Genomic DNA, 26,517 nt, shown 5'->3' on the forward strand with positions numbered 1-26,517 from the left:
TGCCGTCAGGAAACACGCTGTTTACAAGTAGTTCGATCCAGCAAACATCCACTGATAAATTGCGATGTTAACAACCTCATGATAACCTCATATGTTTTTAACTTAGGATCAAACCTGTGTTTATTCTAGAAAAAGGTAAATGTGTGCATTTTATTATAAAGTTGTGTATATTTACAGACCGTTGCAAAAACTAAGAAGCTTATAATCATCAGGTTTAAAACTAAAAGAGCTTTGAAACACAATGAAAGATGTTTGGAGTTTTATTTGAGTTATTCATTTAAACTTTTGGTCTAAGAGATGCTGATTTGAAACCGTTGTTTCATACGGCATTTCCTGTTTCTGCCGGAGAGAGGGGAGGGCGTGCCAAAGCTTGCTGCTGTATTTACTGGGCTTGTTTGAGACACATTGCGGCTCGCCTCGAAAGTAGACGAGAGTAGCCGATCGCAGCCGGGGGAGGTGTCAAAAAGCTCGTCTTAAGTCGGACAGCTCGGACTCGGAGTCGGCTTGACTGGCTGGGTTTGCAATGGCGGAAATTGCGTTGGCGTTTTTCGTTGCAGATGAAGTGGATGCAATAGAAATGCTCCTCCCTCTTAATGTTTGCAAAACTGATAGGTGGACAGGCTACAAATGATCAGTCCCTTCAGATCTGCACACATGAAGCTTAATGAGCATGAATTGAACAGACCTGCTGCTGTGTTAATTATTTAGCTGCCACTTTAAGCTTTATTATGTACGGTGGCCCTGAAGTGCAAGACACCACAGCATTTCAGAAAACACCACAGCATTTCACAAAACACTACAGCATTTCACAAAACACTACAGCATTTCAGAAAACACCACAGCATTTCACAAAACACAACAGCATTTCAGAAAACACCACAGCATTTCAGAAAACACCACAGCATTTCACATTGGACGGAAAGGGTATTCCTTTAGGGAGAACACTTCTTGTTTGTGATTGGACAGAGCCAGCCAGAGAAGCACTGCTGTGATTGGTTGTTTTTGCTGCCAGTCAAGAAATGACGCTTCGTGATTGGTCAACACCTGACAGCCAAATATGTCCCAACCATGGTCCCACAACGTATGATCCCATTCCCCACACATCACCCGTTAGCACACACTCAGATCTCACAGCTCCTCATATCTGTTCAGAAACTGGACAAAAGTTAAATAAGTACAAACCACAGACTGTCTATGTCATGGCGAATACAGTCGCTGCTTTATTTATGTCTGTATGACGTTGTTGTGAATGTGGACGGAGCAGCTACAGGTTAGTTTAGCCTGATGGATCCGATTCAGAAAACACGCATTTTAAAAGCTTTTCGCCTGCCGTCTTGTCTGCAGACTTGTCAAAGCGTTAATTCATGGTTTTTACTAACTGTTATCAGTATGTAGTTACTTCGGCATCACTTTGAAACGTGTATTACAATTAAATCACGGTCAAATATGTTCATTTTGTTGTAGGATTTACATGGAGATACGCCCCGTCCCCTCTCCAGCGCCTCTTGTTTGAATGACATCATTGACAGGAGCAAACACAGCTGACAGCCGCAGTGAAACTCGAGCGATTAGAGCGATGCGAATATTGGGTGGTCTACCATAGTATTTACATGGAGATAAGCCCCTTAAAAACCATGAGTTAATAAAGCATTAATTCTGTATTTACTCCTGTCATTCAAACAAGACGCTGGAGAGGGGGCGGGCCGTATCTCCATGTAAATCCTATCGGAATCGGATCCATCAGGCTAAACTAACCTGTAGCTGCTCCGTCCACGCTCACAACAACGTCATACAGACATAAATAAAGCAGCGACTGTATTCACCATGACACAGACAGTCTGTGGTTTGTACATGTTTAACTTTTGTCCAGTTTCTGAACAGATATGAGGAGCTGTGAGCTCTGAGTGTGTGCTAACAGCTAACGGCTGATGTGTTGGGCCAATCACGAAGCGTCATTTCTTGACTGGCAGCAAAAACAACCAATCACAGCAGTGCTTCTCTGGCTGGCTCTGTCCAATCACAAACAAGAAGTGTTCTCCCTAAAGGAATACCCTTTCCGTCCAATGTGAAATGCTGCGGTGTTTTCTGAAATGCTGTGGTGTTTTCTGAAATGCTGTGGTGTTTTCTGAAATGCTGTGGTGTTTTCTGAAATGCTGCGGTGTTTTCTGAAATGCTGTGGTGTTTTCTGAAATGCTGTGGTGTTTTCTGAAATGCTGTGGTGTCTTGCACTTCAGGGCCACCGTAATGATGTGTACAACATGGATGTAATTTGATTTAATCTTGCCATTTTAAATGATGTATTCAATAAATAAGGTTAAACCAAATCATTACATTACAATAGATTTTATTTTAATGATTTGGTTTAACTTAAAGAGACACTTTATTGTTATTGCACATATTACAGGTACTGAGACAACGAAATGCAGTTTAGCTTCTAACCAGGTGCAACAAGCAGTGAAGTGGAAAGTAATGTACACAATCTACAGAATAACATATAGAATGAATTGAATGATGAATAAACAGTGAGGGGTATGCATACACTAGATATCAGCCTGTGAGCAGTATGAACAGTGTGTATGAATATGCTAAGATATATAAAGTATGAAAACGGTAAGCAGTATAGTATAAAATATATAGATATTAATTTCATGATGATAAACATTGTGGAACAATGATGAAAAATGGGAATGGATGTGGCGACGTAAAACTGACACAAAACAACAACAAACTTTTGCCAGCCAATTGGAGAGTTTCATCAGCAGCACGTGGTAAAAACCACCAATGAGCGCTCAGCTCGAGATACCAGCGAGCCGTTTCCCATCAAGCATTTCGCTTCCGCAGCTCGTGGAGAGCAACTGCGCCAACTCGCCTCGCCTCGCTCTCAAGGCTGCGGGCGTCTTTGTCCCGCGAGATTTCAAAGTCTCATGTGGGCGAGCCTCCAGAGCAAGTCGGACAAAATAGGCTTGTTTGAGACAAGCAAGACCTGCGCAGACCTGCGCAGTTGCGATCAACGTCTTGCTAGTGCGTTGCATGATGGTTAGTCATTTTGTCCGACTTGCTCTGGAGGCTCGCCCACATGAGACTTTGAAATCTCGCGGGACAAAGACGCCCGCAGCCTTGAGAGCGAGGTGAGGCGAGTTGGCGCAGTTGCTCTCCACGAGCTGCGGAAGCGAAATGCTTGATGGGAAACGGCTCGCTGGTATCTCGAGCTGAGCGCTCATTGGTGGTTTTTACCACGTGCTGCTGATGAAACTCTCCAATTGGCTGGCAAAAGTTTGTTGTTGTTTTGTGTCAGTTTTACGTCGCCACATCCATTCCCATTTGTCATCATTGTTCCACAATGTTTATCATCATGAAATTAATATCTATATATTTTATACTATACTGCTATACCGTTTTCATACTTTATATATCTTAGCATATTCATACACACTGTTCATACTGCTCACAGGCTGATATCTAGTGTATGCATACCCCACTGTTTATTCATCATTCAATTCATTCTATATGTTATTCTGTAGATTGTGTACATTACTTTCCACTTCACTGCTTGTTGCACCTGAGAAGCTAAACTGCATTTCGTTCTCTCAGTACCTGTAATATGTGCAATAACAATAAAGTTGAATCTAATCTTGAGCAGGAACAAATGTATTTACTTAGTACATATCTGACATTAACGATTAAACACATTTGTGCATTCTTTATAAATGCAAACCGAGTCAAGCCGACTCCGGAAGTGGCGGTATGCACCTTAAAGTTGTTTGCAATCCGCTGAAAAAAACCGAGAGAAGAAGAAGAAGATGAAGAAGCCGGCCCATTCCCAAACCGCCCCCTACACCCTACCCCTACACCCTACACCCTACCCCTACACCCTACCCCTCCGTTTGCGCGTTCACGCGGAGGGTCCGCCATATTGAGGGCTGGTCCAAAGCAATCAGGGCGGAGGCGTAGTGGGTTATAAAAGCCTCCGACAGCGAGTTTGCATGGATGCAGGCTTGATAATCTCACTCCACAGGTGTGCAACCGTTTTTCGGGCATGGAGGAAACAACGTCATACAAATGTGAGTTCCATGTGGTTATTTTTTTAAAGGATAAATAATACGTTGCCTTAACTAAAACATGTATTTATAAATCTACACGTGTTAATTTGATTTGCCAAGATTACATTAGATTTTTATTTTGAAGATGTACAAATCTAAATCGGAATCAAACTAACAACACATGTGTCAATTCATGTATCCATTCACTTACGAAATCGGTTTAAACTTAAGTGTGATTTGTAATGTCAGGGACTGTGGTAAAAACCAAGGCACTTATTGCTTTAAGAATGGAAAAGGATGACCTGTTTTGCAAAAAACGCAATGCTGCCAAAGAAGCATGGGAGTGAGTTATGCACTCAATTCATATGTTGTGCAATGAAAGTAATGAATGTGCACTGTGGGTCATTGCCTCAACACCAATATATATTGTTTAAATATTCTATGATAACAGGTCAATCATTAAGGAACTGGACCTTGGGCAACATGTGTCTCACAAACAGGCCTCCAAGAAATGGGAGAACCTAAAAAAGAAATACAAGGTAAATGGTGTATTGTTATTGTAAAACATGTTTGTTTTTGAAAAAGCTGAACAAAGATTTCTAACATGCATTTGTTTGCAATAGGAACTTAAAAGGCCAAGGACTGGAACAGGGACTGATCAGGGGGAAGAAACCCCTGCCACATGGCCCTTCTTCATGGCCATGGATGAGGCCATAGGTGCAAGGCCTTCAATTAGTCCTCCTGTCCTTGTTGCCTCAGCCTTGGCAAACCCCACAATCCTCTTTGATCCGGAGGCTGCTTCCTGCTCCTCTTCCTTCCCCCCCCCAAATGTGGCTGATGATCCAGACCCCTCACCACCCTCATCACTGTCTGAGGCTGGAACCACCCAGCAGCCCCCCCCCAAAAAAAGAAAAGGTGCTATGGGAGTGCTGGAGTGCCTAGAACGCGAGGCAGAAAAAGAGGACGAACGCCACAGACAAATAATGCAGCACTCAGATACATTTCTAACCCTGTTCGAAAAAATGGTCGACAAAATGTGATTTATTTGTCCCCCCCCACCATTGGCCATTTCTATGTTGATTATTGATGTTACTTTAAAGACTTGTTTTTGTTCGCTTGTATTATTTATTTGGAAGACAATAAACCTAATTTAACGTACTGTCCTTCATGTCTTCAATATTGTATGGGATATAGTAAATACAGGTAGACGGGTGATGAAGGTGACATTGCGTTTGCTTGATTGTTAGATGGCTACATTGTTCTGTGTGGGTTTCATAATGTAGAAGGAAAAGTTGTGCACAAAGTAATGGTGTGCACGGAACTAAAGTGTTTTTTCCAAAGCCTGAAGATTAACCCTGAATATCAGCATCTTAAATAAAGATATGTGTGTGCGCTTCATAGGTATAAGGCATTAAAATATACATGCCATTTACGGTCTTAATTGCTCATGTCAAACCATTTGCAGAGTTTCACTCAAAAACAAAAGTGATTGTATTAGAAGACCTGTGTTCATTTTCTGAACCTTTGCTCTGTGCTCGTGATTGAATGATCCAAGAGGTAAGGACATTTGTCTCCAATTTAGGATTATGCAGAAAGACAATTCAGGAAAACCAAGTTTGAAATCAACGGTGCACAGGTTTATTTTATTTCACCTCTTTTCTCTAAAGTGAGAAGTGGAGCTCACTAAAACAAACAAAATTAAATCAGGTATGTGTGCACATCATTTCAAAAACACAAGTTAACAGACAACCACGTTTTGCCAAAAAAAAACACAAAAAAACAAAGTTCATTAGATGTAATTGTGCTCTCTCAGGTGTGGTGCCATTTGGACAGGAGCAGAGAGTTGTGCAGCAATCCTGTTCCTTAGGTGGTGTCCAGGACTTTCCTGTCCACATGCTGCGGCAGGGGGAGGACTCTGGTCCCCATCTTCAGGGGGGAAGGCTTCAGCATCCTCAAGGACATCGTTCATGTCTATGCACAGATTGTGCAGAAATGCACAACATGCAATGATGTCAGGGGCAAAGCTTGGACTGACCTCCAGCGCTTTGAAAAGGGTGGCCCTCCAGCGAGCCTTCATCCTTCCAAATGCTCTTTCCACCACAGACCGAGCCCTGGCATGATGCCTGTTGAATCTGGCCTGCACCTGGCCGCGAGGGACCTTGTAGGGTGTGAGTAATCCCACTGGTTTTTCCAGGCAGGGATAACCACCGTCCCCAAGGAGGAACCAACCAGCTGGGGGGAAACAGTGCCTGGCAGAAGATGGGGCTGTTTCGCAGTACTCTGGCATCATGAACGGAGCCTGGATAGCCGATGAAGACATCCAGGAATCTCCCAGTTGAGTCACAGATGGCCTGCATCTGGATGGAAGGAAACAGCTTGTAATTGATGTACTCCTTGTGGTACTCGTTTCCTGGAGGTTTGATGCGAATATGGCATCCATCAATCGCACCAGCAGCACGGTGAAATGCAGGACTCTTTGCAAGCTGACAGAAGCCATCTGCAATCTCTGGCAGCTCATCTGCGGTTGGCAGGGAAATGAGGGTCTTCAGGTTGGCCTTTATCTTCCCGGTGACGTGTTTGATGATCCTGTGGACCGTCGATTTGGGAATCCCGAATGCTGAACCCACCACAGAGAGCGATAGTCCATGGGCCAAGCTGTAGAGGAGAACAAGCACCTCGATGTCTTGTCCCCATCCGTGGTCCTTTGGGGAGGAAAGCATCTGCACTAAATACACCACACTAGATCGCTTAACTCTAAAGTCCTTCTTTAGACAGGCTTCAGGGTTGGCATACACGGTGAGAATTGGGGCAGTAGCATTGAGCTGCATGTAAAGACCTTTGCCCCCCTGTAAAAGACAAACACAGGACACAGTATTGTTCAATAACTATACTCACACACACACACACACACACACACACACACACACACACACAGCTCTGTAAACAATTCTGAGAGCAAGTCAAATTAACCTTTCCTTTTTTATTCTATAAACTACTGACAACATTTCTCTGTGTTGGAATTATACAGACACTATACAGATATACACGTATAGCTTATAAGGAAAGACTAAATGATCAATCACAATATATCTAAATATCTATTTGTATTACACATACAAAGTTCATAGGCTACTATATAAGAAATAAAGTGAAGATAATTGTTGTATTAGCAATATTGAAATGTTTATCTGCCACTGGCACATCGCTAAAATGCGCCTCAACCTTCTGCGCCTTCTGTTGGATCTTGCCATTGCACCCGCTAACAGGCGACGGATAGCAACGCAGGTCAATGCAGCCGACAGATGTGGGTTGGACACCATGACGTCCGTTTCCGTTTCCGTTTCCGTTTCCTGCGGAGAGAGGGGAGGCCGTCCCAAAGCTTGCCGCTGTATTTATACCCTTAACCCTTAATGGAGGGAACTTCATTCAGCTGTGAGTGTGCCTACAGACGGAGTTCACTCCGTCACGGAGGGGGAGGGTCGAGGGAGTGGTTTGGGATTGGGCCGCCGTCTCCGAGCTGTCCGACTTCCAATAGAGTCTGTCTGCAGACCGCAGCAAGGAGGCGTTTCCTATAGGGCGTTTCCTATAGGGGCGTTTCCTATAGTGAACGACGGGAGCCGGCTCTCGCCCGCGAACGAGAGGTTTTTTGTTTTGTTTTTGCGGAGGGATCTAGATCGGCATGAAGGCACATTATGCAATGTGCAATGTGGACATTATCCCGCTTATTACACATGGCCACATTCTCAACAAAGTAACGACATGACTCCCAATAATAATTGAAATGCTTTTATGGATTTAGAAAAAGATTTTATTGATTTAAAAAATAGTTTTTTGTATTGATTTAAATTGACATGCATCCGCTAAGAAAAGTAGTCCGTTGTTACTGTTTGAACTAACGTAACAACGGCAGGAACTGCTTCTGTAGTGTTTTTGAGGAGCTTTTTGATTACAGATTTGAAAACATCGTTGCTTGCTTTAAAAGTAGCACAATTCATTATGTCAAACCTTGAAAGATATCCCTGCCCTAATGCAAAAAGTAACTGGCAACTATGTCGCCGTAGCTATGATGTCTATGTCTGGACCGCTGCGTAAAAAGGAGGGTTTCTGACCCATTACTTCTCTTCCTACTTTTTGTCCCCCTCTTCTCCCCGCTGCAGCCTAGCAGTTGATCTCAAAGCACGCTCCCCTCTCCTGCAGGGAGAAAAACTATATTTATATACTTTATATAGGTTGATACAGTAGCCCCTTTTTTTAAATAGTTTTTATAGGTGTTGCTATCTGTTTTGTGTAGCGTGGTTCTACAAGCAAGTCAATGCATTAATTGGGTGGTATCAGAGAGTTACACGGGTCTGTAAATGCAATGAAAACAATTGGCCACAGCAAATAATTTATATTAAACATGTAATTTTTACTTTTGAATACTTTAGTACAAAGGATGTCTTGAATAATTTAAGTGATATATGTGTACACATATAAATAATTAGTCAAAACAGGGCTACATTTGATTTAATTAAAAGGTATAATATGTGGTAAACTGAAGAGCCCTTTGGGAGCCGAAAGAGCCGGCTCTTCTTGGTGAGCCAAATGATCCGGCTCAGCAAGAAGAGCCGGAATTCCCATCACTAGAACAATGACTTCTTCTGCGAGGATTTATAAAAGCAGCTGGATAAAAAAAGTTAGGAAACGCCCCTATAGGAAACGCCCCTATAGGAAACGCCTCCTTGCTGCGGTCTGCAGACAGACCCATCTCCCGACTTCAGGCGAGCTTTTTGAGACCTCCCCCGGCTGCGATCGGCTACTCTCGTCTACTTTCGAGGCGAGCCGCAATGTGTCTCAAACAAGCCTAATGACTAACCAGCATGCAACGCACTAGCAAGACGTTGATCGCAACTGCGCAGGTCTGCGCAGGTCTTGCTTGTCTCAAACAAGCCTACTCCCTCCATCTGACAGGAGGGAGCCTCGTTGAGCTGCGAGTGTGGCTACAGACGGAGTTCACTCCATCACGGAGGGGTAGGGTCGAGGGAGTGGTTTGGGATTGGGCCTACATATACACTGTAGTAAAAAAGTATTATATTAACCTGTTAGGATTGTTCTACCTTCCCTTCTCTAAATAGTATTTGAACAAATATGCCTTGAGAGTTTTCACAATTAAATCAATGCAATTACATTTTTAATCACATTTCAAAGTTGAATTTATACAATTCATAAAAATCATAATGCAAACTTTCTTTGTAAAATGCATAATACTGATCATATTGATTCCAGAGTTGATGATTGTTGAAATTGAACATACATTAAAACCAATCAGTATCATATCATCACAGGCAGAAATAAAGGGGAATGAGGCTAGAATGCATGATCTGTTTGGTATTTTGAGCAAAACACTTCAGTTCATAGACATGTTTTTTATATATCTGAGACCTATAATATATGCCTAACAACAGTATAATAAGAGACCTTTAAAGTAACACACTGATTTTCAGACTTTAAAACACATTTATTTCAAAATGGTGGGATTTACCTGCTTCCCTGCTGAAAAAAACAGCTGTAAGGGGCTGAGAGGCAGGGTAGTGGGAGGCACCTACATTCCCAACAGGTGGCTCCACCCTCTTCCAATTAGCAGTATTGGGAGCAGGTGTGGAGACCTCACACCTGGTGCTAATCACTCCCTCAAGGGAGACAAAGCACACAGAGTTGCTCAGTTGTGTGTGGCACATGGAGGGAGCAGGAGGCTCCCAGTGTAAAGAAACGTTTTTTTGTAAGCTGGTAAATCGGTTAGCGGCCCCGGCTACGTTAGCCTTTGTTTAATGGAAGGTATTTTTGGAGTTTGATAGCAATAAAGCCTTTTTTTGGATTTGAACTCTGCCTCTGTCGTGATTGCTGCACTACCACTTTCCTCTTTATCTGCCCAGTCCTGTTACACAGCGCCTTAGACCAACAAGGCTGGTCTGGCTGGTCAATATTAGGCTGGATTAGTTTGCTGGTTAAGAGGGGTTTTGGACACTTTAGCTGGTCAGGATAGCTGGTTTGGTCACAGTGGTCTAGCTGGTCGGGATAGCTGGTAAAAGCTGGTGGTCACAGTGTTCTAGCTGGTCACCATTAGCTGGTCAGACTGGTATGATCTTGAGTATAACTTTAACTGGGATTACTTGATGGTTAAGCTGGTCATATATGATGATGAAACACTCTCACCCAATTGCAGTAGCTCAATGAACATCTATCATTTCAGAGCACCTACCTTACCAGAAAGGTACCAGAATGTCTGTAAATAAATACTCATACATCAAATGATTAGAAGCAGGAAAATAATTTATAACACACAATGAACATTAACACACATTTGAAAACATTTTCAAAACACCCATACTTCATATTTTTAAGCAGTTTCCTTCCATTTTTCTCACAAGGTCCTCTATTTTTTGTGAAATGTAGTAACCGGCCAACTTCTCTCTCTCGGTCTTCTCCACGTTTTGTGAATTCAGCCATCCTCTGAAGCACTCTTGAAAAGAGAAAGGAAAAACAGATTAACTTTTAGCTTTGTGTTATGATTACTTAAATATGTGCACTGTGAGATGAAAAAGAAAAATGTATCAAATTTAGTTTTGAACATTCACTGGGATTAGGTCTATTATCCACGCAATACACCGTATTTAATTTTTTCCTTAATTTACATTATTTAATTTCATATTCTGTTATCATATAATCATATAACTTTTGCACTACTTTTTATTTTGTATTTTTGTATTTTATTATATATGTTGCATTGTTGGAGGAGCTCAGGTCAGAAGAATTTCATTGACATTTCTACACTGTAGCTGCTGAGCATATGATGATAAAAGCTTTGAATCTTGAATCCAACACTTTTCCATGGAAAATCCTAAATTGTAGGATAGTTTGGCCATAACAATGCTTTATGATTACATTTATAGTGAGAAGTGTATTTTACTTTCAGAATCTACCTCCAGTGGAGGTGAAGGATCTACAGTATGATAGATATATTACTTTACACCCGGAAGTATGTATTGTCATTTTTATTGTCGATAAATTGAGGGATATATGCTATATTTTATTAACACCAGTATGTACTTTATACTTTATACTTTGTACTTTGTACTTTGTACACCTCGAGTGTTTGTCTCTGCACCGGAAATAATTTAATTTTAAAGTTCAACCGCATATTATATGCGCCACACCTGCGTAACACATGGTGCCTCTGAACCATTTTTTAAGCGATTTGTAATCTATTCTTGTCGACTTGCAGCCTAAATACAAAGATAACTCCACTCTCCTACCACTGCTTACCTCTAATGGTAGAACTAGTGTCCGAGTCATAGGGTCCAGAACTGACTGAAGACATGTGGAACAGCGGACAGGCATGGTTCGATGTACAGGGAACTTTTTGAACCTTTCTGCAGCGATAAATAAAGAAGACATTAGTAATGATGGTAACAACAATAATATTAGTATAACTATTTATATAGCACTTACACAATTGCAAAGTGATTCTCACAACAAAAATAAAGAACAAAACAATAACAATAAAAAAACAAATGATTATAGGAATGTTAAGAGACAAAGAAATGATAAACATTCAGAGAGGCCGACTACAAAAGCTAGACTCAATGGCTCTTGATTACATCAATGAGCATTCCCAATAGATGCTGTAGTATAAAAATAAATAGAATAGGTCCAGATTTCTTCTATTTTGTGTTGGATGATTTGTTGTATTGATTGCTGATGGATGTATATATATATATAGGGTTTATTCAACAGCAGTCAAGCATTAAGTTGCTAAATTAACGTACACTGAACTGTAAAACAACTTACCACTATTTAGGAAAGGCTCTGATCAGGAAGATTGACTAGTAGGACAGCAAAGAGGTGGAGGAGGTCTATGTACAACCATTGGTAGATGTTACACCTGAAAGAAAGATAAGGAAATAAGAGAAGACAGGAGGACAAACATCCTCTTAAGTAAAAGACCAAATCATGTCAAGCTTTAACCTGAGCCTGTTTTTTCAGTCTTTACAATGCACTGTTGGAAAATACCTTCCAAAGGCTACATTCAAACTCAATACCATTCTGGGTACCAAAGTGCTTTACCTGATAGAACCTGGATAGAACACGTTCCACACGGAGCAGCAACCATCCGGCTCGGCCTTTTGCTGCATATTATCTCCTCCCTCTCCACTGTTTCCAGTAGATTTCTACTGTCCAATCAAACTGAAATTCCCCAAAAAATCATATTAAAAAAGTAAAAAACAATAACTTGCTTTTGGCATTGAAATAGATTAGAATCGCACCTTTTTCCTGGATGTCAGGAAGGCCAGGAAGTCGTTCCCTTCAAGTCCGCATGGCGTGTCTTGATCGATTTCCGGGTCAAGTCCCGGAGGAGGGGAAGAGAGGAGTCGAGGAGGGGTATTGGGATGAGGCTCTTGTGTTTCGGTAGTGACCTATGGTAGTGACATGAAAACTGGGGACATGATTTTTTGAGTATAGTTTTTTTATTAAAAACTGATACCCACAATAAATCTAAATATTCCAACTTCTGTTTGAATGTAATCATAAAGATCTTCTAAATACAGCATTGAACACAATTCAAAAAAAATGTTTTAAGTGTTATTTAATATTTACATAAATTGAAATTTTGATGTCAGGGTTGGGGACACCCAATAGAAAGTACCCTGGCTATAAATTATGTATTTGTACATATTAAGCTTATCACTATCTAATTTAATGCCTTGTGTTTAAATAGACCATAACATATTCTTAGTAAATATCTATATATGAATACTTAATTGTCTTGTTAAATAGTTTTTCTTGTTGTGGGACCACACTTGGTACTAATTCAGTAGAATGCCCCATATAGGGGAAATAAAACATACAGCCAACCTACTGATATAGATATATCAAATAAGACAGTATACAAATATGTACAGTAGGCCTATGTTTTATTTAAATATCTCTAAATAAAGCCCTTCGACCTGTAGTGGCTTTTATCACCGTAGAGAGGGGGGCGGCACCTTTTATGATGATTCATAGTGCACCAGTTAAAGCGTAGAAGAAGAGGAGCAGGAAGTAGAAGAAGTCCTCCTTACTACGTTACCGCGAAAAGGTCTATACGCGTTTGTATTCGCTTTTTGTCAAAGGTAAGCTCTATCTGCAAAGGCGTAACTTCTCTTGAAGGTAGTGGTACTGTGCAAAATAAACCCAATGATTACACGTTCACAAACATGGTACTGTTATTCTGGAAAGCGTTAGCTAGCTTGCTATCATCAAGTGAGATGCCAATGCTACACCGTTGAGATTAGCTAAGGTTAGCTTGTTAGATGTTAGCAAAACATGCATTCGGATAACTTGCCTACCATAATTCAGTACATTTTACAGTGGCCGCTGTGCCCTGACTAGAAACGTTTGTTTTTCTTCTGAAAGAGGTGGTAGCTTCCTGAAAGTCGTGACAGCATGGCCGCTGCAGAGCAGTGGGATGAGCACCAGGCGTATGAGGAGCTGCTGTACTGGGACGCCCTGATCCAGGAGGGCCACCGCCTCCTTCCGCACGACTTTGATAGGTACACAAGCACGCACTGCATGCACACAGCAAAGTAATGTAATAAGAAGTGTTCTTAAGATAAGATGTACCTTTTATTGTCGAGAAATGCAGGTGTTATAGCAGCAACAGAATAAGAGAGAGAAACACAGGTGTACTACATGAGGATATACACAGGTATATTAAGAATACAAACAAATAGAATACACATGTTTAAACTGTATGAATAGAACTAAAACAAATGACTTGACTCTGATCAGGTGAATTTACATATAAACAAATTTACATGGTTAAATAGACATTTAAATGTACATTTAACATAACATGATCAGTACTTGTGGGTTACCTGTCGCCACTTTTTTTGTTTTTCAGACTCTTAATAACCTTAACTCTAGGATTAATGTTTGTTATTTTGAGAAATTAAAAAGTTAATGTGGAGGAGCCAGCTACCCGCTATAAAAAAGTGTTGACAGATAACCCACAAGTTATCCTTAGATGAAGTAAGGCAATTCAAATTGTATAACACAATTTAATGGTATTTATTTTTCATGAATACCAAACATTAAGCAACATTTATTTTTCAATAATTGAAAAACAAGATGTAAGTCAATAAAATAAAACTCAGTTAGAGGTCTAGAAACCCGTAAACAGACTCACACAGAAATGAATAATAAAACTCACATAATAGATATCCATTTGCTTTTGAATGTGGGCACAGTTAGAGTAGATTCACTAAATTGATCTCAAATTGGGACATTTCTGGTAAGTTTGCCACTGAGTTGATAAGAAAATGAAACATTTCTTTGTTTCGCGCAGAAATGACTTTTATTCTATCAATCTGTTGCATTTCATATATAATGAAATATTCAAGCACAGTGGGTAGATCAATAATTCTAAGGGTCTTTTGCTATCTCTTCAAAGTGACAACAAAACATTCCGATGTGAATGTTACTGTATTGTTGTAGTGTCTGCTTTGGTGCTTTTCTGTCAGAGCTTCCCTCACATTTTCTTTTCTTCTTTCCAGATATGAAGATCTGCGCTACTGGTATGACAGCCTGTGCTACGAGGAGGAGCTGAGGCGATACCACGATTACGTCGCAGCTATAGAGGAGATTGAACACCACCCAAGGCACCATGAGGTCCTTATTTCTCCTTCTGAATCACCCATCAAAGACTTAATAATCCACAGGCTTTATAATTTCACTCATTTAACCTGCCTCCAAATTAAGACTGAACATCTAATGTTTTCCGGTTGCTGTTATTCTTTAAAAAGATTGTTCTTCCTCTTTCATAAAGGCTATTTCTGGTGCGTGTTTATTTTCTATAAAGTCAGGCACTTCCCAACTATTACTATTAATGTTTTTACTTCCCAACGTTATTTTTACTTCACATATTGTATACGAGTGTTTTTTCACTGGAATGCATCGAAGTAGCAATACATTGGATAAGAAATGCAAAAACTACTTCTAATGAATACTCATATAATAAAAACAACTAAATGTATATCCGCTCATCTACACTATGCCGTCTTTTTTTCTCTTACCTAAACCTTACGTTTTCTGATTTCCAAATAAAGGAGGCTCCAACCCCCCGGGCGCACACAGGGCCATATGACCGCCACGTGATGGCCAAACACTCTGAAGTGTACCCTTCCCCTGAGGAGCTGGAGGCGGTGCAGACAATCGTCTCGCGGGTGGAGTGTGCCCTAAAGACTGTGTCTGACAAGATGGATAACACAGGAAATACAATGAGGTGAGCAGCATTTCCAAATGCTCCCTGGCAGTTTTCCCAATGAGTTGAAAAGTATACATACAGTACCAGTTATTTTATTGTTTTTATATAGCTTCATATATAGTTTATATAGTGACTGTGTTTGTTTATTGGTTATTATATCTGGTTGAACACCTCACTGCACTAGATACAACATTTAGGTCTATTTAGACTACATATATATGTTCACAGTGCATTTATATTTAGAATATACATACATTCAGAGTTTATTCTTTTTATAAATCATATCTTAAAATAATATATTCGATAAAAAACCGACCTAATAAGGATAAATCGATAAGTATCATTATCAAAAAATCTTAACTACTCTAATTTTAAAATCTCTAATTAAATACAGATCAAAATTAGACTTTTAACCTGACAGTTTTTCCTCTTAAGAGAAATGCTTCCATTATTATTTGTATTGCTTTTCCCTCATCACAGTGCAAGTGTTGATTCACAAGAGCGTGTCCTGCGGGGCGTCATGAGGGTCGGCCTGGTGGCCAAGGGCCTCCTGCTGACCGGAGACAAGGACCTGGAGCTGGTGCTGCTCTGCTCCAACATGCCCACCGTCACTCTGCTCAATCAAGTGGCTGAGAAATTATCTGAACAGCTAGAGGTAGAACTGACGACCTCCAGTCATTCTCTATAATACATTTCACAAATTGAGGTTAAATGTGGTCCTTTCTTAGATATTAAGAGTTGTTTTTCCTTTTTTAACAGGGAAGTTCAGCTGGGACATATACAGTGAGCCAGTGTCCGGAGGATGCCAGTCTTGTTGTGACGACTACCAAGCAGTCGATCCTGACACTCACTATCCACCTGACTTCACCTCTGGTCAGGACAAATCAAGAAACTGAAATCGCAGAAGAAAAAAATGAAGAAGAAGAAGGTACGTATGTTGGTTGAGTCTCCAGCATCAGCTTCCACAGCTGCTCTGATCTGTGTGTGCTCAGTGTGCAGACACTGTGCCGCTCCACTGACCTGTAACTGACATGGTTGTCCATCATCATCTTATTAACCCTCAGTGGAGCGGTCACAGTGACTGTCTTACACCGACGCCGGGGAACAACCAATCATTGTTGGCTCTTCACCTGCTCGGGGGTCCCGTCGTCGTTTTGGGACAAACTGGTGTTTGCCAGCTCTACATTTCCTCTGTAGTCGCTGATTCATGTTGGTGATAACAATGCTGCAGTTATAAAAACAACTTTGTTATTCTTGTTGAATTGTTTTCATGTTTTAAACTGAAGGCTTTTCAAGAATAACAAGTTAAAGCGCGTATTGCATGTACTTGATCCTGAATATGTACATTTGGCACCAGCTGCAGCAAAACTGATACATGAAAATGGCATGAGGGTAATTATGTGGCTTCTATCAATATCCTTTAAATGTAGCAGGGAAAAGGTGTAAAAACACAGAAGCAGTCTATTTTTTCTATGCTTGTCCTTGTTAGTCGAGTTTTTATCGAGCTTCTGCGTTGATCAAGCTGTATTTACATAGTTGCCCAATGTTTCAAGAAGGTGTTAAGGGGAGGCATACAGAACCATACCGGCCTTAGTGCAGTTTTAGTCCATTGGGTCCAAATCCCAAAGTCTCTCTCCCCCCCGCCCCGTCATTTTCAATCAGGATGACAATGTTTGCGTGTTTGGTTTAACAGCCTACTGTTTCAAGTTATAGTAATTTATCCTGACAGAAATAGGCCATGTTAAAAAATCACCATAATCATATCCCGGATTATTCTTTTATGAATTCAAAATGAGGGATATCAGCAAATAACTAAATTAATAATATAAACGCATTTTGCCGATAGTAAAGGTCCCGTGCCTCTCAGCAGGACACAGTGCAGAGAATAAATCCAGGAAGAACAGTCAGTAGCCAGTTATATTATGACTGTAGGTAGTCAGTTCTACACGCTGTCTAGATTTTGTTTAGAAATGTTTAGAGTTGATTTTTCACGTGTGATTATGAATTACCTCGAGCACCGATCAAATGGTCTTGCACGCCGTATCCAGCCCCCCCCCCCCCCCTCCCCTGGTGTAGAGGATGAGCTTAAACTTGCACACAGCTGGTATGGCCCTTTGTGTTTCCAATCTATTTAATAAGGCACTTTTAGATCAGGGCCTCCATCAGTTTTGCTGCAGTTTGGGGCAGACGTGAAGACTCTAAATGCTTGTGATTTTCAATTTACTGCCTTTTAGTTTGTGAATTTTTTAGGAACGCTGGACCTTTGACCAACTGGACACACTGTCTCAGGAGGGGGGGAGCAGCAAACCCAAGCCGTGTGGCTGAGGGAAGGGGGTGTTCAATGTAGTTAACAACATGCTATGCAATGTTTTTAATGATACTACATTGTTTACTTCCATCTTACCACACTGTGGAAACGTGGGCCAGGAATTGTGAGATGTATTCTTGCTGGGACCAAAGATTTACACCCCCTTTCCCTGCTGCTGGTTTGGGGAAAGCTGCTACTCCCTGAGCTACGAGACAGAGCCCACCCCCTTGGTCAAACTGTACCTTTTCTTCTTACCCCACCTCGTCAATAGCTACGCGAACAGACAACGATCCGCCGGACGTTCTGGACATGCAGAAATGCCTTACTGCCTTGGCGTCTCTCCGCCACGCCAAGTGGTTCCAGGTTTGAATTCACGTCCTTATTTGTACGTAAGGTTGAACTGTTTCTTTGAGTAGTGTCTCTTGTCTATCCATTTAGAGACAGTAACCCTTCACAATGTTTATTAACTCATAAAGAGTGATCTGTTGATCCCTACCAATGACACATTTGATTGTATCATTGGTATTGACAACAGCATATCATTTTCTTTATCAGAAAATTCATCTTTCAGACTTCAGCTCTCTCTATTCACTTTGTGTGTTAGTACATTGAAGTCTTGCTGATTTGGAGACGGCTCGGTTGTTCCGACCTGTCTGTGCTTTGTTTTTGGGTTGTTTTGTGAAACCTCAAAACGCAGGGTTAAGGAAACATTCGCTCCTCCAACTGAACTAGCTTTTGTTTGTGTCTCCAGGCTAAAGTCAACAACCTGGGTTCTGCCATCCTCGTGGTCAGGATCATGAGGGACTTGTGTAACCGCGTTCCTACCTGGACGCCACTGTCAGGATGGGTGAGGAAACCGTGGTCGCATTTGTGCACAAATGGAGCTTGGATGTTGATAATGTTTGTGTGTGAAGTGAGGAAGTGTTTTTGTTTGCCAGAAGTTAGCATCATAAGTGCTACATAGACAAAAAGCAATGGGATTGTTTCATTGGATTTTCGAATGTCGCGAAAGCAGAGATCTGTGGCAAACAAACGTTGGTGATACTTAAAAAAGTTTCCCAGTGGGATAAAAGGGTTAGGGTTACACATTAACACCGATTTAATTATAGTAATAGCGTATATGCAATTTCCATAAGTAAATAGCTAACTTAATGCTAATAAACGAGCTACATGACAGTCGCGTGACTTCATATCACCATTGCGAAACTAAAGGTGACTGATGGTCGGCGTGTATTTACTTATGTATTTTATGTAGTAGAACAAGACATGAAATACTTGTTAGCTTGTATTAACCACAGACCTTCTTTCCGCCATCTAACCAAAACTAAAATGTTTACTAATTTCTGGGACTCATTCCTGCACCACTCTAATTTTCTCTCCTCTGATCTCCTCATAGCCTCTGGAGCTGCTAGTAGAAAAAGCTATAGGAACGTCTGAGAGAACGATGGGAGCGGGCGAGTCGCTTCGCAGGGTTTTGGAGTGCGTTGCATCTGGAATCCTCTTGGAAGGTTAACGTTTGTACTAATTGTCACACCAGCATTGATGTTTATACACTAGCATTACCATGAATATACTAATGTAGCTGTATCTGTGCATAGGAGGCCCTGGAATAAAAGATCCATGTGAGAAGGACACAGTCGACGCCGCTGCAAATCTGACTCCGCAGCAGCGGGAAGACATCACGCAGAGTGCTCAGGTAAGAGCAGGATGCTAATGCATGACTCACTCATATGTTTGGATTTAGTGGCTCACTTTGACATTCTCCATAGTTTGCCTTGAGGCTCTGTGCATTTGGACAAATGCACAAAGTGTTGGGGATGGACTTCAAACCTACAAAGCCTCGGAGAATAGGGGGAGCCGGCAAAGAAGGCACAGGTACCTATCAATCTCTTTTATTTCCTGTGTTGTTTGTCATGATTTGTCATGGAAGAGTCTGTTCTCATGCTTGTTTCTGCTGCGTCCTGCAGCCCAGATACCGCCCGCTGGACACTTCAGCCTGCCAGCTAAGAGACCCTACACACAGGTAGAGAAAACTGAAGGGGAGCCCCAACTCAACAGCAAGCAGAGGAAGTTTCTGAAGTTCCAGAAGCGCTTTCAGAGGAAATCATGTTAGTAATGAGTGTCAGCAGACCTGCTGTAATCTGAGCCTTTTTACTGTTGAATGAGCTGTTTAAATATGACTGAAATGTTCACCTTCAACGCCATAACACAACATAAACTTGTACAATATTTTTTGTTTCTATTTTCAATTCTCTTTAAATTTAAATATGACTGTTTGAAAAAATCCATATTATACATGTATCGAGTGGAGATTTTATTATGTAAACGTAGCTAGATCTTCTAATGTCTGTACCTAATTAATTGTAAGGGTTTGCCCGACTAAGAATGTACAAAGTCTTGCCTATTGTCGACTAATAGTCAGACTTTTAACTAATGTAATTGTTGTTTTTCTGTCATTAAGTGACGTTATTAGTTGTTTGTATAGGCCGGTGTGGGTGCAGCAGTTTTAGTCATTTTGAAAGAGAGACTGATAGAAAGACAGGACACGTGCTTTGGGCTGCTTTTGTGGTTATAAATGTAACTTTCGGCCCTAATTCAATTCGCCCCATTGTAGCAACAGACAGAAGGAAGGCCACACAGAGAGCCTCCTGCTTCTGATTCCGACAAAGACGTGTTCAAAAAATAAATATATTTAGCATTCTCGTAGTGCTATATTTCTACGTGAGTGCTCTAAATAATAAAAAAATGTATACAAGTTAGCAGACACATTTTGTTCTTATTTAGCTAAATTAGAAATCAGCAAGATGCTTCTTGGATAGGACCAGCGAGTTTGTATGGTGCAACTTCATCTACATCAGGGGTGTCAAACTCAGGGCCCGGGGGCCAAATCCGGCCCGCTACTTCATTTGATGTGGCCCACAAGAGCTTGCAAAGAATATAATCAGTTTATTATAAGGTTACGTGCCGCTTTACAGGAGCACGTTGCCCATAAACTACATGTCCCACAATGCATCTCATTTCGTGAGATGCGCACTGAAGAGACTTGCAATTATTTGCCCTAGACTTCTGCTTTCAGACGTAGTTAATTATGAAGTTATTACCCTAGATAATAATCCAATGCAGAGGAAATAGTGTAAAATAATACATTATTTTATATATATTTATCTATGTATATTTATATAATCTTGAAGTTACCACCGGCCCTTTGAGTGCAACCATAATTCTAATGTGGCCCGCGATGAAATTGAGTTTGACACCCCTGATCTACATGATGTCTTCATGCAAAATAAGGAGATTAATTGTAAATTAAAATGAGTATTAACAGAATTATTAAAAGAGTGATATTTATACCAAAAAAGAAAGGAACCAATAAATGAATTGTAGAATCAGACAAATCGTGCCCCAATATTTCCCAAGTGAAATTATCCTTTGTTTCCACAAACACTTTATCACCAGACAGGCTCCTAAGATTAGATAGTCGTCTTTTAGGGTCCCCCCTAATAAAATGACAACATGACGTATATAAAAGCTGGGAAAATGATTGCAGAGCTGTATGAATTCATAGTTCTGGATATCTCTCAAGGAAACTGCTCATGTCTAATGAGTTTATTTTCCTTTTCTCCGTAGTTACGGATGATTTTAGCATGAATGCTGTGATGCGTCTGAACCAGTACAGACCGGGCCTGGAGTACCGACTCACGTCTCAGACTGGTCCGGTCCACGAGCCGGTCTTCACCATGGCTGTGGACGTGAACGGGAAGACCTACGAGTCAACGGGACCATCCAAACGAGCGGCCAAGCTTAACGTAGCCACCAAGGCAAGACTCCTGTATTTCTTATTTAAGATTATCGAGTTGGCCTTCACAAAAGAAAATCTTCTCCACAGTGAAATACATATTTGATCCGTGTCCAGTTATAATAGTACTAGTAGTTAGTAATTTGAAATAAACCTATGAATTTGATTGTACCTCTATCGAGGGGGCGGGGTTAGGGTGTAGTGTGATACAGAGCTACTGTGCAACCCTTTTTGTTTGCAGGGTGATTAGTGGATGGGTGGCCTATTGGTTGAAATTGGTTGGGACTAGCTAAAATAAAGTATCTGTTTATAATTAGTTTAACAGTAAGGAAAGATGATTGGATTTAATGTAAAAATACAAAGAAATGTATTTATTTTGTAATTTTCTTTTGGCATATATTATTTTAAAAGGGTTAAAAAGACATTTGTCGGTTTATCTCGACAATGACGTCTTTTAATGGCAGAACATCTGAAGCATTTTCCTGATGGTTGACCATTTCTATTTACCTGTACACACATGGTATTTGAATAAAGCAAGAGTTGTTAATAATTTGACTTTTGTAATTGACAGGCCCTGCAGGATCTCGGCCTTCCGACTGGCGCAGAATCTAAAGTGGAGCCCATTGTTGAAGTGGAAGGAACCAAGGAAGTAGTGAAAGCTGCTAGCACGGCCTCTAATGCATCGGACGAAGTATGTTCCTCAGTTCCTCCCTCTGAGAATTCTCTTTAAAAAGATCGTCATGTGTGTTTACCGGCCAATGTTTGTTAATTGCTTCAGAGCGCTCAGGGTCCTATCTTAACCAAACATGGGAAGAACCCTGTGATGGAGCTGAATGAGAAGCGCCGCAGCCTGAAATACGAGCTGTCTGCAGAGACTGGGGGCTCCCATGAAAAGTGCTTTGTCATGGAGGTGAGTCAGCGTTATCACAAGAAAAACACAAAGGTTTACTGTTGGGTTCTTTTGGAGGGTTTAGCGTCTGCGAACTCTAAGTGGCAGAATCAAATAAGATGACACACTGTAATGTATGTCAGTTTAAAAAGCACAAACACTTTGATGCTTTATCTTTTTCCTGTCCATCAGGTGGCGGTTGATGGAGAGAAGTTCAAAGGGAGAGGCTCTAATAAGAAGGAGGCGAAGTCGTACGCTGCCCTCGCTGCTCTGGAGAAGCTGTTCCCGGAGGAGTGTGGCGTGTCAAACACGGACAGAAATGCTCCCAAGAAGAAAGTCACCTACACTGACATGGTAACTCATCTAGTTCATGATATGATATATTGTTTGTCTTGTTAGTTTTGCTGAACCTGTAGTCCCAAACCAAAAGTTCCCTCGATCCTTAAAAGTGTGTGAATTTGAGTGGAAAAAATGATGGCCAATGAAATGAAGTTTTGACTCATTCAAGTTGTGTGTGAGCTTCTGTAAAGACTACCGCTTCTCATTATGAAAATGATCTGTAGTACCATTAATCATCATTGTGGCTTTAAGGTTTTGTTTCTGTATAAATGTTTAATAAAACTTTTAGTTCCTTGGTTGCATATCAAAATTGTTACACAAGCATTAGCTATTAACATCAATTATTCGTCCATTTGCTGTTCAACAGCACATCCCGGGGTTCGGCACTATCCGCGGCATTCCTTCAGACTCGGGGTCTCGGGGCTGGGGTCCCAACAGAGGTCGAGGCAGGGGCCGAGGAAAGCAGTTTTCCTCAGGACCGAGCTATAACAAGAGTAAAGAATTTGCACTCACTTGATTTCAGCTTGGTCTTGCAAAGACAATCCTTCCAAGATCCTTTTGAATACACTTCATACGTCTGTAAAGAAACCAACTAAATGTTCATTTCTTTCCTTTATTTAAAAAGCTAACTACAGTTATGAGGGCGGGGCTGGTGGAAGCTATCGTAAGTATTTACTACTAACCGAAAAGTCTTTGCAGTCCCCCTCACATAACTAGTGAAAGGCGACATTTGTTTCCCTTGATAGACGTGTTTTCCATGCTTGTTTTTGTTTATTTATATCGTCACTGAATTAAAAAATAGACATTGTTTGAAACTGATTTAAGAAAATAATAATGTTAATAATAATCGTTATTTGTATAGCACATTTAAAAAACAATAACAACAAATTGCTTTACATAAAACATTTTTAAAGAAAAGAATATTTTGATATATCCTTTATTTAACCAGGTAAAAAGACTCATTGAGATTAAAATATATTTTCCAAGAGTGACCTGAATATATAACTACACATGAACAAATATGCATTAAACAAAGGTCCATTCAACTTTAATAGGATAAAAAGGAGTCATTGAAATGCCTGTTTGTAAAAGTGTCTTGTCTGTCCTTCAGAGAAACCGTATGGAAGCTATGCACCAAGCACCACAGCCACAGGCCCCCCCGCATCAAGCAGCAGTGTTGGCTACGGCACCTTTTATCCAGAAGGCAGTAGCACCAGCACATATGTCTCCCCGCCCGTCTCCAGCTCCGACACCGGCACCACACAGGGAGAAAGCTACCAGTCCATGCCTCCGCCCACCGACCAGGAGAGCCCCTACAGCTACGGCTACGGAGACGAGAAGAAGAAGATGCTGACCCAGAGTCAGACGCAGAACCCGGGGGGAAACTACTCCATGTACAGCACGGCTTACCCCAGCTCAGTGACGGGCGGACAGATGTATAACACTCACGGTGAGGGAGGATGGAGTTGAATTTAACTGATGCAATCAAATACAAATGTTCTTCCTGCTAAAGGTTTTTATGAATCAATCAATTGTTTATGTTTTTGGTGTACACGTGATTTCTCCGGAGAAGCCCTCCTTTAGCATAAACTTAACTTTGATGAAACGTCACTGTACTAACCAAGGTAACTGATTCCATTCATTGGCATATCTCAAAAAACGTCTGGAAATCAGTTCACATTTGGCACAGATCACTACTTAGACTTAGTCTAATTACAATATTGACGTTAAAGGGCTCACAACAACGTTTTTTCTGGATATAACTTATCAATTCATAGGCCGATTATGACAATTTCACTCAAAGGTCTAATCAAAATAAAGTTATGACGTGTTGGTTATAAACTGCAACTGGACTTAATCCACATCCTGCTTTAAAAGGGCCCTGTTAAGCATGTTTTCAGCTCTCATTGTTTTCTGTGCCTCTAGTCTACTGTGACATGTCTGCTTTAATGTTCAAAAAGCCCTTTATCTTTTCACCCTCTGTCTGAAACCAGAGCCCAGTCTGCTCTGTTTGGTCAACTGCTTAGAGATGTCCCGTCCCTTAGCTTATCACGTACAATGTGTTGGGGCACTAGCCAAAAGAAGTGTGAGTGTTACATAGTGATGTCACTATGTTACAAAAGTAAACAAAGGAGTCCAATGGTGGTGTTTCAGAGAGTGTGAGGGAGAGAAACTCCCTCATGAGGGACCACACAGATGTTATCCTTTGTAGACCATTTACATGCACAAAACACACTACAGGAGAAAACCCCCAAAAGCATAATAATGTATCAGACCCATCATATAACACCTTCTGGTTTGTTCACAGATTGGGAGTACCAGGGCTCCGGAGGACAGAACCAGAACAACATGCATTACTAATCATCAGTGTACAACCTTCTCACCTCACTATGTCGTGTTTTTGTTGCGTTGTCACATCAATAGCTCTTGGACATTTGAGTTATCTTACTTTACTAACCATAACAATGGTGATCTCGCTAAGTGGTCCTACGACGCTGGTTAACAACTCGGTAAATCAACCCAGGGTTTCTCTGTCCGGCTGAGAGTGCGTTCAAGTAAAAGGGGCGGGGTTAACAACATCGACCAATAACAAACCTGCACAAGCGTCAATGAATGAAGAGTCATCTGTAATATTCGACAAGTATGAAGAATTTAAACGGCTGTCCGGACGGCAAAAAAAACGACTGACTGTGTAAATAAACAGCTTTATAATATCACTGCTCCATTTAAGACATAAGTGGATCCGACACTTGAATGACCTTTGAGTGTTTCGTCAACTGAATGTGTTTTAAAATATTTTTTTGTGGAATAGAAAAGAAAATATTATACGTCCCCACAAATAATAATAAAAAAAAAATGTTACCGCAGTAAACAGGGTTATTTTTATATATTAAAGACAGCTGTGGTTTATTAAACGTTCATCAAAGTGTGTTTACCGCAGGTGTTATAATAGTCAGGTCTTTCTGAAGATGGGCGGGGATAGTCTGTTCATTTACATGTTCACACAGTCGGCGTTGTATTGCCTGCATATACTGCAGTTTCCTTCAGCCTGGAATATAACTCTATTGCTTTAAACTCCCCACACAGAGCTCTGATTGGTCAGCAGGCGGTGCTTACACTCGAATCTCTTATCTCGAACATTACCTGCTCCGGAGCATAAGTTACCATGGTGATTTACCTGGGTAAATAGTGAACCAGCGTTGTAGCACTGAAAATTCAGATTTAACCCTGAAGTGACCTCACTGACCCCAAATCCTCTTCTTAGTACAGGCCTCTGTTAGACCGGTTGTAGGTGACGGATGCAGGCCCCTCTTCTGATCAGAGGGTTCCACTCCAACCACCCTAATGTCCGTGTTGACATGAATGTAAAAGAAACATACCTGCTCTATCATTATGTCTTCTCTGTACGGTTATGTTTTCTCCATCTAGTAACCTTGTTCTGTATCAGTACATATGGTTTTGATTTCTGCTTGTACTTTTGACCTGAACATGTCTTTTAGTTTCTTCTTTCTTAAATAAATGACTCTTATTTTGAAAAATGTTTTACTTCCAATCTGTTTAATTATTTAATAGACAAGTACAAGGTTACAATATAGCCCTAACCTTGCAATCCTGAATTCAGATTTGTAATTACTTTATTAAGGGGCACACCACACATTGAATTGTACCCTTACAATGACATTGAAATAGGTTTAAAATTAAATATCAAAGTATAGGAGGCTTACATATCTGAACTATTAGTCTCAGTTTGAGTTTGAGAAAACACTTAATACATTTCCCACAACACTACTCGCATGGCTTCTTGTATTACGCTTTCCTGCCTTATAAACAAGCACATCTTTCAAACTCCGACATCAGAGTTGA

The 26,517-nt window shown here is 40.8% G+C and overlaps 1 protein-coding gene, 1 long non-coding RNA gene and 1 pseudogene across 3 annotated transcripts; 1 reads left to right on the forward strand and 2 right to left on the reverse strand.

The window, feature by feature from the left end:
• Positions 1-5,670: 5,670 nt before the first annotated feature.
• Positions 5,671-7,360, reverse strand: LOC139434240 (putative nuclease HARBI1; annotated as a pseudogene).
• Positions 7,361-10,352: 2,992 nt separating this feature from the next.
• On the reverse strand, positions 10,353-13,495 carry LOC117452296 (uncharacterized). Of its 2 annotated transcripts, none has more exons than XR_004552789.2 (6): positions 13,406-13,495; positions 12,344-12,493; positions 12,144-12,263; positions 11,868-11,961; positions 11,343-11,449; positions 10,353-10,539 (listed from the first exon to the last, which is right to left on the reverse strand). It is a non-coding gene; the product is annotated as an uncharacterized lncRNA (long non-coding RNA). The 2 variants fall into 2 exon arrangements; XR_011644213.1 differs by having other exon boundaries at positions 12,344-12,513; positions 13,406-13,492.
• On the forward strand, positions 13,092-26,192 carry LOC117452215 (interleukin enhancer-binding factor 3-like). The gene is made up of 20 exons (XM_034090754.1): positions 13,092-13,189; positions 13,473-13,609; positions 14,612-14,726; positions 15,164-15,339; positions 15,802-15,976; positions 16,081-16,249; positions 17,901-17,992; positions 18,381-18,476; positions 19,026-19,137; positions 19,228-19,325; positions 19,399-19,504; positions 19,597-19,737; positions 21,257-21,447; positions 21,997-22,116; positions 22,204-22,335; positions 22,507-22,668; positions 23,021-23,147; positions 23,279-23,317; positions 23,765-24,103; positions 24,962-26,192. The coding sequence occupies exons 2-20, from the start codon at positions 13,503-13,505 to the stop codon at positions 25,012-25,014; spliced, it is 2,550 nt and encodes an 849-aa protein (XP_033946645.1). The 5' UTR covers positions 13,092-13,189; positions 13,473-13,502; the 3' UTR covers positions 25,015-26,192.
• Positions 26,193-26,517: the final 325 nt, after the last annotated feature.

Source organism: Pseudochaenichthys georgianus, chromosome 1 (genome assembly GCF_902827115.2).
Source record: "Pseudochaenichthys georgianus chromosome 1, fPseGeo1.2, whole genome shotgun sequence".
NCBI classification, from domain to species: Eukaryota; Metazoa; Chordata; class Actinopteri; order Perciformes; family Channichthyidae; genus Pseudochaenichthys; species Pseudochaenichthys georgianus.

Excerpts from the sequence above, each read along its gene's own strand:
- LOC117452215 (XM_034090754.1), top strand. The coding sequence starts at position 13,503 with ATGGCCGCTGCAGAGCAGTGGGATGAGCACCAGGCGTATGAGGAGCTG. Across the intron at positions 18,477-19,025 it reads GGACGCCACTGTCAGGATGG|CCTCTGGAGCTGCTAGTAGA; the intron begins GTGAGGAAACCG and ends ATCTCCTCATAG. Across the intron at positions 19,326-19,398 it reads ACATCACGCAGAGTGCTCAG|TTTGCCTTGAGGCTCTGTGC; the intron begins GTAAGAGCAGGA and ends CATTCTCCATAG.